The 13,068-nt window shown below is 45.6% G+C and overlaps 4 protein-coding genes across 4 annotated transcripts in view; 1 reads left to right on the top strand and 3 right to left on the bottom strand.

Annotated features, from left to right (window-relative positions):
* Positions 1–13,068, bottom strand: part of LOC126561965 (juvenile hormone esterase-like) — a 188,213-nt gene that overhangs the window by 5,590 nt on the left and 169,555 nt on the right. The gene's annotated exons all lie outside the window — the stretch shown is intronic.
* On the bottom strand, positions 12–1,111 carry LOC126561094 (ester hydrolase C11orf54 homolog). The gene is made up of 3 exons (XM_050217039.1): positions 1,033–1,111; positions 873–983; positions 12–799 (listed from the first exon to the last, which is right to left on the bottom strand). Exons 1-3 carry the CDS (start codon positions 1,109–1,111, stop codon positions 12–14), a joined length of 978 nt encoding a protein of 325 aa, XP_050072996.1.
* On the bottom strand, positions 3,387–6,385 carry LOC126561660 (uncharacterized). Its single transcript, XM_050217947.1, has 5 exons — positions 6,145–6,385; positions 5,835–6,068; positions 4,122–5,763; positions 3,634–3,773; positions 3,387–3,562 (listed from the first exon to the last, which is right to left on the bottom strand). The coding sequence occupies exons 1-5, from the start codon at positions 6,380–6,382 to the stop codon at positions 3,387–3,389; spliced, it is 2,430 nt and encodes an 809-aa protein (XP_050073904.1). The 5' UTR covers positions 6,383–6,385.
* On the top strand, positions 8,499–11,762 carry LOC126563673 (THO complex subunit 4). Its single transcript, XM_050220317.1, has 4 exons — positions 8,499–8,791; positions 10,944–11,175; positions 11,248–11,463; positions 11,638–11,762. Exons 1-4 carry the CDS (start codon positions 8,543–8,545, stop codon positions 11,760–11,762), a joined length of 822 nt encoding a protein of 273 aa, XP_050076274.1. The 5' UTR covers positions 8,499–8,542.

Raw genomic sequence — 13,068 nt, 5'->3', positions numbered from 1 at the left:
GGGTCAACACACTAATCCCGTCCAAACTTGTGCGTGTGGACCGGTTTGTCGACACGCACGATCCGTTCGCCGGCCACGAAGTATCCTTCATACTCGACCACCTCCGGTGTCGTGTCGATATGATAATGGCCACCGTGCCCGTGCGTGGAAAAGCTGTGGAAGTGTTGCAGCCGCAGATCGAGATCGCACTCGTTCGTGACCAGTGTGCCAAGGTTGATGAGCGGTGCCGGCATATCGTAAAAGTTGAGCCACTCGTTTAGCTGCTCCTCGGTGTGGATGGGTGTGGCCGAGAACGGGGACATAACGTGCTGTTTGGCTTTGCCGGCTTGCAGCAGAAAAACGCCACCGAGCCCTACAGTTTGCTCACCGTACCGATCCTCCAGACAGGTACGGATGCTGGCAATAAAGTCTTTGTTGCCGGTGCGCCGTTTGCAGCTTACTTTTAGTACCGGTCCAGTGTTTCCCTCGGCAACGAGTAGATTGCCGAGCAGTGCACAGCGTGTCTCGGTGTTAGGGATCTTTCTTACTTCCACTTCCCGATCGGCGGTTACCATTGCGAGGTGACTTTCACTCACAACCGTGCCGGGTGGTGTGAAGCGCAGGTTGAACATACCTTCACAGTTGGAGTTAACCAGCGGGAAGGGACCAGCACCGGCACCGATAGCGATGAAAGCTTTCTGATCATCGTGTAGCGCACGTTTGGAGATGGACACGACATCGTAGAGTTTGGTACGGTCGACAGTCGGCAGGAGATAGGGAGGTCCACCGATTTCGACCAATGTTGGGCTACCGTTGAGTCCTAAAATGAAAGTCGAATTTCATGTTTGTGGAAACCGGAAGAAATGGTACAGACAAAAACTCGTTCATCTTACCAGTTCCAGCGAGATGGAAGGGAGCTTTGCTCAAATCCGGACACTCTACCACCTCCACGTTTACGGTAGCGAAGCAAGTCTTTAAACCGACCGCAAGCACTAGAATGTAAGAAGTTGTCGTCAAAGTTCAACTAGCTAAGCTAATTGTCCCCTAACTTACCGTCCCGTAATTCACCCAGCGATGGAGTATGAAGAGGTTTCTCCTCAAACAGAAGACTTTTCGTATCAAGAGACTCCATCGCAGAGCTTTCCTTCAACTTGTAAGCGAGTTGTTACGTATCGCGACTGTGTTGAGCAACCGATCGTCATTAAATGACCCCGTCCGCTGGGTTCGTCTTGAGTAGAAGTTTAAGGAAACCCGTGCACATACGATCGCACGAGTGGATGTTTTTACTTCTCGCCTTACTTTCCAACTCCTTTCTTGCTTCTCCATCATTCACCAACCGATGACCTGACGACGACATTGGCACCGCTCTCCTAGAGGGCGGCTAGCCACAGGCTAAGTTCCAAGTGCATTGTTGTATCTGTGTGTAAACAATCACACCGCAATTATAACGCCCCCTTGGTGGTGGTGGAGATAAAAGCCTTCCCTCAGGGTGCAGGGTATTTATCGCACACCGCAAATATTGGTCCCGATAAACAAGCTGGACGAGATAAACGGGGTTTACATCAAAATGGGTCTATTTCACAGCCTTTTTTTTAGGCTTGAATGAAGATGTTCCACACGTCCACTGTTGTGTTGCTACCACAAGAACGAACTATTTTGATTTGATCGGTTCTGTTTTTCTGTATGGCTACGCAATAAACGCACGGGAGGAGCGCAGGTGCAAACGGTGGCGCGAAACGATGAATGAAACCGGGTGTGCATCGAGTGTGTACACCAATACCAAGAAGAAAGATGTCAGCGAGAGAGCATATTACAGCGGATATGATCGCATAGTTGGAAATGGTTATGCATGTTTCGGGAAATATTAAAAAATATTAGCAAAATCTGCAAAAAGAAAATAATAATAAATTCTTTAAAAAAAGAGTTGATGAACTTGGAGAAAAAAAATGTGAAATTTTTAAAATATGTTTAACTTATTTCGTAGCATTTTTTTCAAGCAATATGGATGTGTTTAAAATAAGTTTAAAAAATACTATATTATGCCGTATCATTTGGGATCTTCTGAAGTACTTACTTGTCGGACTAAAACTGATTGGTTTGCTGGAGAAATTGTCCACCAAATTTTGACCTCTCTAGCGGCTGCATCAACCCAATCACTCCATTTAAATTTAACCGTATCCCACTAGAGACTTAATAAGAATTTGTTTGACACGGATTCGGGAGCGCTTGATTCAGTATTTTATCTCAGGTCTCTTTTTGCCCATCAAAACTTACGAATTCGAATGTCTAAGTCACATCACACTTTGGCAATTTTTTTCGTCAATTTAATGCTTTTATTGTTACGGTATTTACGCTAGATGCAATTGGAATTCATTAACCTTTTTTCACTTTGCTTTTGCTTGTACAATGTTTACGTTGTCAACAATTGAAAGTCTAATGGAAAGAATTAGATCGAACGAGTAGTAAATAGGGTGGATTGCAATTAGTTCGGTTTTTTTTTTTTGGATCGAAACAGTTATTAACAAATGGCGCAATACAGTCGTTCGAAGTTGGAAAAGGACTGCAAGGAGAGTTTTGTTGTATATGTGTGGGGGGCAAAAATGCACTGCATTTTGAGGGAAGTAAGGTGCGTTTTTCTTATTCTTTTTTATCAGACAGGAACAGAAACATAATACATCTTTTCGACGACGACACACCATTATGCCATAGAATGTTAGACACGGGTCACATCTTCACATTTAGAGCCATGCTGCACCATTCTTATATTATACACCAGTAACGAAACACCGGACTAGCAGTGTATATTGCAGACTCTTTTCTTCCTCTACCGAGCATCTCGGTACGAAATAATAAATTATACGGTTCCCTCGAACAAACACGGACTTGCTGGCAGCCTTCCAGTACAGACAGTTATGCCGTCCGTCCTGATCTGTTCAGTTCAGTTGTGTATTACTGGCGTCTTTTTAGTTGTTTTGTTTTAATCCTAGATTAACTAGATCACAATTTTTCGTTTTTCTCGTTCATCTCGAGGGTGTTTGTGTGTGTTTTGGGATTTTTTGTTAATTGTGGCTTAGTATTGTTCATATTATTTGTCTTTAACGTAAACACACCTCCACCCGATGCACCAGATTTCTTTCCCCCAACAAACGGTTTGTCTACCAAGAAGTGAGACACTAAGGAAACCCCCCCAAGGATAAAAGCATCTTAAAGATGACCATAAATTAAATTATTGTTTCGAGACAAACGAACAAAGAAACGCAAAAACAGGCGGGGTAGATGGGACGAGAATTAAAAGAAAGGGTAATACGCTTCCTTATGTCCCCGCTCATTATCTAACCCAATACCCTGAGACGTATACGGAAGGAGGGGAAGTTAGGGGAAGGCTTCTGGTGAGGGAGAAGGATTTTTTAGGCTCGGAAGAATCGCACTACCCGTACGATATACTGGCGACATATTGGACACTCGCTTAGCACCTTACCGCACGCGGTACACGTAGTCATGTGGCCACACTCCAGTATCACACACTCGATGGGCGCATCCATGCAAATCTTGCACAAATCGTCCGACGGAAGTTTTTCGATTGCTAAAACAAATTTCAAGAGGAGTATGTTTTTAGGGAATTTATTTAGAGGTGAGTCGCTTGCCAATACCTACATGGGATAGATTTATAATCACGCCACAGCCGTAGCACCCGCTCGCGTAGTTCGGCCTTTTCACAGCAGCCTTTAAAATCGACCCGATTTACCATCAGAATGCCCTTCAATTGCTTCACTGAGAGCACGTCCAGGTCCGCACTGAAATTGTGGTAAATATTTATCATTACAAATAAAGGTCTTTATATAAAATCAGAAATTTAAGGTCTAATATAAGAATGGTCATTCAACCGAGCACACCCGGGATATGGTGCCCTTTCACAGCTCGGAGAAGGAAATGTCTCCCAGCAAAGTTGAAAGGAGTATACTAATTTTAAGTTTATTGTAAGCAATACGGCCTGGCCGTCCCTTATGAATAAAAAAAAAAAAAAAATAAGAATGGTCATATTGGGGTAGCCCGAACTTGCGGTGGTCAGGCTCCAACCCAGTTCAGATTCGTATAAAACCTTTAACCTTTAAATATTTTTCAAAAAGCACTACTCATCTTACCTCTCCTTAATGTCACTCAGCTTGATCTGCTTCATGTTAGCCAAATCCTGGTTACCGGAGGAGTACAGATTGGTACAAATGGATCCTTCTTCCTCCGAGGGTTTCGGATAGGAGTAGGCCTGCTGCTGTCCATTAGTTCCACGCGTATCAAGTGTCGTTGCCACCACGCCACTCGCCTCTTCACCCACACTAACGCTTGCCTCTTCCGTGATCGACTCGGAATCGGTCAGCTCGAACGAACCTTTGCTGCGTCGTTCGAGATAGTTGAGGAACGCTTCCAGCTGGCGACGCTTTTCCACCTCCGGAACGGTAGCCGTTTCGAGCTGTTTGCGAAACTTCTTCAACTGCCGACGGATGCCATTGCGCCGTTTTCCACACCGGAAGCACATACCGTGCGTGGTGCTGGTTGGCGCGTTGGCTGGATGGCTAGTGGTTGGCATGGTATCGTCGCACGTTGTCGCTCCTTCCGTTGGCTGCAATGATCGCGATGTACCGGCACGTTGTAACACTACGGGGTACGGTTGCTCAACGATTGGACCCGTTCCAATCGATTGCTGACGCACCGTACCGCGTCCTTCCGATAGCAAATAACTGTCCGATCTGCGGCGCGTAATAAGGGTGGCGCGCGTCAAACCCACGGATGGGCTGTGTCCGAGCACCGGCACCGACGGCGGTGCTTTTGATTTAATCTCAACAGAATTGCTAATGCTGTCGCTACTTTCCTCTTCCTCGTTGGCTGTGGTCGCTTCGTTTGTTGCGTCCGTCATCGGAAGCTCACTGTTGGTGGCCGCTTCCAGCGTAACGCCACCGTTCGTGTCTGAGGTATTGACGATCTGCCACTGGTCCGTGTCATCGATCGACGCTACAGTCGTTGCCAGCGCATCCGTATCGGTTGTGGTAGCGGCAAGCGTGTCCTGAGCGATTGCTTGATCCGCATTGCTGCTACTTCCTTCCCCATCGGCCAGCAGATCGTCGAACGATGACGAAGGCGTTTGACTACGTGAGGCAAGCTTCGTAGTTGCGGCCGACGTGTCCGCACTCGGACCGGCCACCTGTGGTGCTAACAGATTCGATTGGGAAAGGCTTCGACGGGATTGTTTCGAGCATGGTGGCACATCTTCTTCAATTTTCGCTCCCGCATCTGCTTCCTTCGCTCTGGCAACATCAGTTCGCTCTTCGTCCTCATCGTCGGTACAGCATTCACAGCCTGTACCGCCAGTTTCCAGCGCCAGTATGCTTTCAATGCGATCGTCTAGCATGGCTTGCGTTTGTCCACCGATTGCCGAGGGTTGCTGATCGCCCAACAGCGGAGAAGACGCGTTCCGGCTGGGCGATGAAAAGGACGATGAGGCAGCACTGGAATCGGCACCGCTTGTCGTTCCGCTGCTACTTCCACCACTGCTAAAGTGGCCTGGACGCTCTCCCAGTTCTGCATCGTACGGCTGTTCCGTTCTTTGGTTACTATCGTCACCCTCGGAATGTACGGTGTTTGGATGAAAATTGCTGCCACCGTCTCCGAGATGCACGCTTGGATCGACGGAATGGTAAACATTGTTGCTGCCGAACCGAGGCTGCGTGAATATGTGACGCTGTTCTTCCTGCGTTGCGAAAACGGTGCTGGGTCGACCATTCTCGGGAACGTCTGCGAAGAAAGATAAAAGTAAAAGTGAAAAGACTGAAAAGCAGAAAACAAAATAACATCTCGTCCCTTACCTCCATTTAATTTATCCGAAAATGTAGAAAATAAGTTCTGGCATGTGTTTTTAATCTGATCGAACGTGTTTGTACAGTTTTTTGTTCCGTTCCTATAGAAGCTCCCGTAGCGTGACGAACCTCCGGAAGCCGATTCCGTGTTGGACGATGTGGCACTAAAACTTCCCGGTGTATGCGGCGAGCTACCGCCCGAATTTACGTGAGCAATGACCAAATTGATCAGGTCGTCTTTTTCTACAATAGAGGAAACACAAAAAATATACGTCCAGTTCGATCAACGTAGAAGCACCGTGTCGCCCGCACTACTTACCAACGCAACCGGATGTAGAAATGTGTTTCGACTGCAGATAAAAGATGAGATCCTTCACCTTTAGCTGGGCCAGATCGATGCGCGAAAGAGGCCTTTTGGTGAAGATGGTACAGTTTGGGCAGAGGAAGCGATCCTGCCGCTTCGCAAGACAGTTCCGGCAGAACAGTCGATGACATTCATAGCAAGACTTTTTGCGCGTTATAATGCCAAACTTCACATTGCACTTTTCGCAGGGCATCCTGTGAATTTTGGATTGGCCAGGCACGGTACACAGTTACCGGCTGTTGCTGTGAGGGTTTTTAGTTCAATCAACAGCAAGCGACTGTTGCTGAATGTGCGGCAACCAAACCAAACTGAAACGAACGCAAACATTGACAAACTACTAATGCTAGGAAATAGGGACACTTCCTCTTTCTTTGGCACGCGCCGTTGCTGTGGGTACGGTGAGTACGATTCTCTCCCCACCCCCGAAATGCAACGATTCCGGTGGAAACAATGATCGAAAACAAGACCTCGAGGGGCGCTGGCACGCAGACACTGGATTCTATCGATAATTGGCAAAGTCAGACGAACAGAACGTAATCTTTCACAATGCCATACGTAGACGAGTAACATCCGCACATCATCTTTTTTGCGAGATTTTGTTTTGTTGACAGTTCCGCGGATAAGGTGAGTTTGTGCATGTAGTGGTTTGTTTTGTACGGACCATTTGACAGTTTTGTCAGAAAGTTATTCAACTGGTCATGTTATTTTGACAGTTTACTAAAAAAGATTTACCAAAAAGTCTTTTTTAGCGTAACAGTAAAATAAAAAACTTGTTTCTTTTTCAAAATAAATTCTGTGGTTTTCTGGTGCTAAAAGCGCGAATAGAGCCCCAAAGCAATTCCATTCCCACGAGGCAAAATCACGTGAACTGTATAGCTTGGAATCCCAGAGGAAGAAATTGAACACACCAAGGCCCATCGGTTGAAAACTATGAAAAAAAAAAAATCAAAATTGCGATTACAGCTTTTTCTACATTACCCAAAGTCCTCTTATTCTTCGTCTTGGCTTAACAATCTCTATGCCAGGCGTCGAAATGATTTACTAGACTGCCGATAACACGTAGATATTTAGTCAGTTCTCACTGCGGGAGGACGGTCCGGATAAGATTTGTAAACCGTTCCTGCCGTTTGAAGACCGTCGCCACTGTAATCAAACCAACCATGGGGCCAAAGCCCCATGTATGTAGCTTGTACATGTGCCAGGTTCTCAAAAAGCGACTTCAAAGCGAGAAAATTTCACACAAACACATTAGAACATTGATTCTTGAGAATTTCATTTGAGTTTTGATTTTGCGATCTCCCCTGGCCCATGGTCTATACAGTGAAAACTAGGCCGGGGGTCACGAAAGATTTCAAAAGCAAAATTTCAGGATCTCATGAGAGTTTGTGACTGTTCATCTCCACCTAGCGCACTCCTTTTGTGCAACTCAACCGGTTTTCGCGACCGTTGAAAGCTCCATGCATCTATTGACAGTTCTAAAGGCAAACTCTTTCCACATAGCACACTTGGCAAACTCGAAACTCCACACAAAAATGACAGCAGTTGTATGAGTTTCATGAGATGAACAGTCACAAGCACTCATGAGATCCCGAACAAAAATGTTTGGCTTAAAATACGAATAACAGATGTCTTTTATATTCGTGTTTAGCGCCCGGTAGGTTAACAGCACCGGTAGTGAGGAAAAGAAATATTTCCTGAGCTTGTAGTTACAATGGGAACCATAGTGCTTGTAAAGGCCGCAGGCCGCAAGAAATTTCAAAATGAGGATTTTTTTATGTCTATTTGTCAAAGTTTCGTGAAATCGCTTAACGTAGAACCTGACGTATACTCAAGCTACCTTCATGGAGCATCGGAGGAAAAGCTAAATGTGTAATTTTGAGATTTTTTAGCAGTTTTGGACCGATTATAAAAGTTTGAAATGTCCCATTACTCAGAGCCTCAAAATTCTTTGGGTGTTGCAAAACGATGCATAATAACGGTGTAATTGCTGGTTTTGCTACTTTTGTGGTTTTTGGAAATTCAATATAAATATGTTGATTGGGTACCAGATTTTTGACAGTACCATTGGCGCTGCGTTTAGAAGCCGGTTCACTGCTTCAAATGTTCGTCGCTATCATTCGTTCGTTCGGTGTGTGTTTTCCAAGCACGATTCTGAGCAGCTCCGGGATTAAACAGTCTTTTAACTAATTTTTACACATTTCTGTGCTGAAAAAGGTGTTTCATACCACAGTAAAGATAAATTCGCATACCGTACAGCACGAGTTGTACAGTAATTTTATCGGAGAACGACAACTAGAAAACATCCACTGCCTCATCTACCATCGACGTCACGACGGTCCGCATCAAGAACAAAATGGTTGACAAAATCGAAATGAGCCTTGATGAAATCATCAAGTCCCAAAAATCTAGTCGTCCGAGGGGTGGCGGTGGCCGTGCCGGTGGTGCCGGCCGCTTGAACCGTCGTTCCGGTGGCAGCGGTGGTGCCAGCGCACGGAACGGCAGCTTCCGTGCGGGTCAGCGCAATGGTGGTGCGAGCGGCGGTGGCGGCGGCGTTCTGAAGGGACGCAATCGTGGCGGAATCTCCCGGGCACGCAATGGGCGGGTAAGCGATGGATGAGAAAGTTAACTTAGCACAACTCCTTGGTGCGGCGGCTTCAACCTCTTCTCGGTAAATGCGTCCGTATCGAATTCCTGGCTATCATTCTGTGTTCCAATGCACTGCCTTTTCTGTGTAGAAGCGCAACTTCCGCCTGTCTTGACCGCCGAACGCCAAGAAAGCGCTTGTGAGTAGAGCAAGAGAAGAAAGTATCAAGCATGTAGAACTATATTTTAGTGTTCTAAAGGTGCGTCCGTAATGCGGCCATCTCTTGTAAGCATTTCCAGAACGGAAAAAGACATTTCTTTTACGCCGTAGCTTGTGACCTCCATGAAAACGGATGACGCCATAGAAAATCAAGATGGCGGTGCTCGATGAAGAAAAATGTCAGCGATGGTAAAGAGAGTGAGAGAGAAAGAGAGCGGGAGAGCAAAAAATGCGAAGCAAAATTACAGTACGGCGCGAAACCACGGTGATGCGTGTGTAGTGGTGGAAGAATTCGTCGGGAACAGTGTGTTTGTGTGTGTGCGTGTAGGCGCGCGTGTTGCGTTTGGTTTTCAGTCCGTGCGGTGAATTAGTGGGTCGTCGCCCCAACCACGACGTGTGTTCAAAAGCGGTAGAATGAAGAAGTGCGTAAAATAAAGATGCGCCATGCAAAGTGCGTACAACAGTGAGTGTGCGTGCGTGTGCGTGTTGGATATGTTTTGAAAGCTTTTTGTGGGCAATTTGCTGCGGGTGCAATAATCGTTCCGAAGGTCGTTCTGTTCTATAGATGAGAAAAGCAATATTATTGTGCCTCAAAGTGCGTATCTTCTACTCCGATCGACGTCAATCGATAATTGAGATTTCTACGGTGTTTTGGTTGTTTTTTAAATCTTCCAACAAGCGTCGAATGAAAATGTTACCTTAGTATTTCTCTAATATGTGCGTGTGTGTGTTATGTTGGAACAGGCGAAATGCAGGCAGTATCAAATATTCCATCGAAAATATGTTTGCAAAGAATCAGCGTTAGTGCTTTCCGGCAAATATCAATGTGCGCTTTTCCTCACGACACCATAGCTACACACTAGGATTTCAAGAACATTTTTCTGTGTACGAGAAAAAAGGCATCAAAGTAACGTGTTTTTTACTGTGGTCGTTCTAATGCCAATGTGCGCTTGTTGTGATCCAAGTCACCGTGTTACGATGGCGATCCCTGTTCTTCTCATGTCCTGCTCGGTCGTCGCTGCTCAACGCTACAACATGTCGTGTGCCCCAACCCTCAGTCGAAGCCAACAGAACTCTACTTCCTTTTGTCCCCAAACACATCAACATGTAATTTCCTAGCAATGATTGATATTCATTTTGCAGCTGCATCTTCTGAAGACGTCGTTTTTCGACAACTCTTTCGAGCGCAAAACCTACCAACAAACGACAGTAAAACTTGAACCACACGCGCGGGGTCTTCGTCGACATTTTTGCTCTTCCGGATTTACCCAAATTCGCACATGCATACTACGCACACAAACACACATTTGCTTGTCTTTCAGTCATATACATTTCGTACCTTTCGCGGAGGAGACGCGTCTTTTGCGGTAAAAGCGCTGAATTGGATCAGAATTATCCCTCTCACCCGGTAAAAAAAAACATCGAAGCAAGCCTATCAGATTCCTCTTTTCAAGAGCACAACGCAACAATGCTAACTAGATGCTTGTGTAGAGAATGAAGAATATAAGTGGATTGGACACTGCTGGCAAAGGAATCGACATTCTCAAGAGAAGCACGGGTAGTCAATTTTTTGCAGATACTCTTACGAACGGTCGCCCAAAAATTCTTCAATCTCTGACTGATGGGACCACACAAAGCCTATAGATATATAGGGATGGAGATCAAATGGTACTGATACTAGTAACCGATCGTTGGGCGATTGATTCGGTGGGGCTGCTCTATTCTGTGTGGATCTGGCCTTTACTGGATAATATGTATGTGGAAACGCGATAACGGCAAGCAGAGGAACGGAATACGTGCGCACAATCGGGAGGGCAAAAAGGAGGAGACGTTGAGAGCATAAAGCCGAAGGAGGTGTACCTTAAAACCCCGAACAGAATCAATGAGTTGATGACTCTATTCCACAAAAAACCACCCTCCTCCTACTCCTACTCGTCACATCATTCCACAGGGCGACGTGAACAGTGCATGGAAACATGATATGTACGAGGGACCACGCAAGAACCGTCTCCTAGCGACGGCCGGACTCAGTGGACTTGGCGGTGGGCCGGGCGGTGCGGCGAAGCTGCTTGTTTCGAACCTGGACTTTGGCGTATCGGACACGGACATCAACGAGCTGTTTGCCGAGTTTGGACCGCTAAGAAGCGCCTCGGTACATTACGATCGTTCGGGACGATCGCTTGGTAAGTTGGGAGGCGCCCATTGAAACGTAACAACAATTGACGGATGGATTCTCACTCATTCTCTCACCACAGGAACAGCAGATGTGGTCTTCGAACGGCGTTCGGATGCGATTAAAGCGATGAAACAATACAACGGAGTACCTCTGGACGGGCGGCCCATGAGCATTCAGATGGCCACATCGGAAATTCCTTCCCCGCGCGTTCCTCGTCCGGCTGCTGTTGCAGCTGCGTCATCGGGTCGTTCGCCACGCAAACCAGCCGGTGGTCGAGGCGGAGCTGGTGCTGCAGGTAAGAAGTTATTTAGATAGGCAAGAAGAATAAAGCACCTTGATGTTTAAAAGGTTACCAAAATTTCTACAAAGAATGATCCCGTAGATTGGTTCAATTAGATCTCCATAAATTAAAATGCATAATACGTTGGTAACAAATACTAATAATAGTTCGTTCTTTAATCCATTTCAGGAAAGACACAGGGCCGTGGCGGTCGCGGAGGCGGTGGCACCGGTGGCAGACGTCAGCCACGGGAAACCAAAACCGCCGAAGAGTTGGATGCCGAGCTGGATGCTTACACCAAAGACATGAAGTAAAATATGGAAAACAGAGACAGAACCGAATTACTCCACTGTTCTGTACTATTCATACCTCTCACGAGATTGCGGCCTGGCGATCGTCAACAAAAAAAAGAAGAAAAAACACACAAATCAAAGAGAGGATGTTTTTGATGAGGATGGTTAATTCTTGATCAGATACGCCGAATTTTCCGTGCAGCAGCGGAATATTTCATACTCTCCAAGCGTGGACGTACCGGAACAGTTCTAAAATTACGGCGAACGAACGCACGTTTTATTTGACTTTAGTTTAGTTTTCATTCATAACGTCTTAACATGAATTCTTGTACATAGAATGTTAGAACTTTTCAAACAAAACCACTACATCTGTTCGTTTGCGGTGTCGCAAACTCTGGAGTAATAAAAGTTGAAGATTGGAATGCAGACACCCCCTCAATGCAAACAATACACCTACCGGTTCCGTCGGTAGAGTAGCAGAAGGGGCTTCTCATGCTGTTGATCTCCTTCCTTCGAGCGACCTAAGCGCATATATATACGTTGCGGAGGGAAAACAATAATAGCGAGGCAGCAAGCAATCAATAGTCAGAGGAGAAGGATAAGGGCGGTGTAGAGAAAGTATCCCCGAGACCACGTACCTATGATACACGCACATACACCAACATATTAGGACGCAAGAGTGTGTAATCGTACGTTGAAAAATTATTTTGCATAGAAAGAGTCGATCGGGCGCCCCTCACACTCACAAGATATGAAGGTATAGACGGAATGGATCGCATAGTTACTACTACTAATAACCAGGGCGGGAAGTAATGCTCTAGTTTTTTAAGATACATGAGTTTCTTCGTTCTTCTCACCTCAGATTACAAAAGCGTGCCCAATGGCTGGCAGATAATCTTTAGCGGTACAACTAAGATAGTTAAATTGAAACGAGAATAGGGTGGCGTGAGTTTAGATGAAAGTTTGTGAAGAGTCTTAGTCATTTGGAAAGAGTTAGCCGAATTTAGCTTACCTTTTTGCTTCTTTGTTGGGGGGTAAAACTTCGATACAGCTTTATAAATTCTCACATATTAATTAATTTTCCTTTCCAATGCCCTTGCCAGCAACGTTAGCGATATATGAAGCTTCAGAAATATCGTTTCGTAATCCATTTTTTAATTTTCTTTCCTTGCTATCTAGTAATTTCGCTCTGATTCATTTGCATTGTTGCTTTCTTAATTTTTTTTTCTGCCACTATTTTGCTGTAATTTCCATTTGAGCCTTTCGGTTCCTTCATTTTCCGCAAATAGATACAAAATCTTATCGAAATGCTCACACAAACACATAA

The sequence above is a fragment of the Anopheles maculipalpis genome, chromosome 3RL (assembly GCF_943734695.1).
Source record: "Anopheles maculipalpis chromosome 3RL, idAnoMacuDA_375_x, whole genome shotgun sequence".
NCBI classification, from domain to species: Eukaryota; Metazoa; Arthropoda; class Insecta; order Diptera; family Culicidae; genus Anopheles; species Anopheles maculipalpis.
This window is presented reverse-complemented; position numbering and strand designations above follow the sequence as displayed.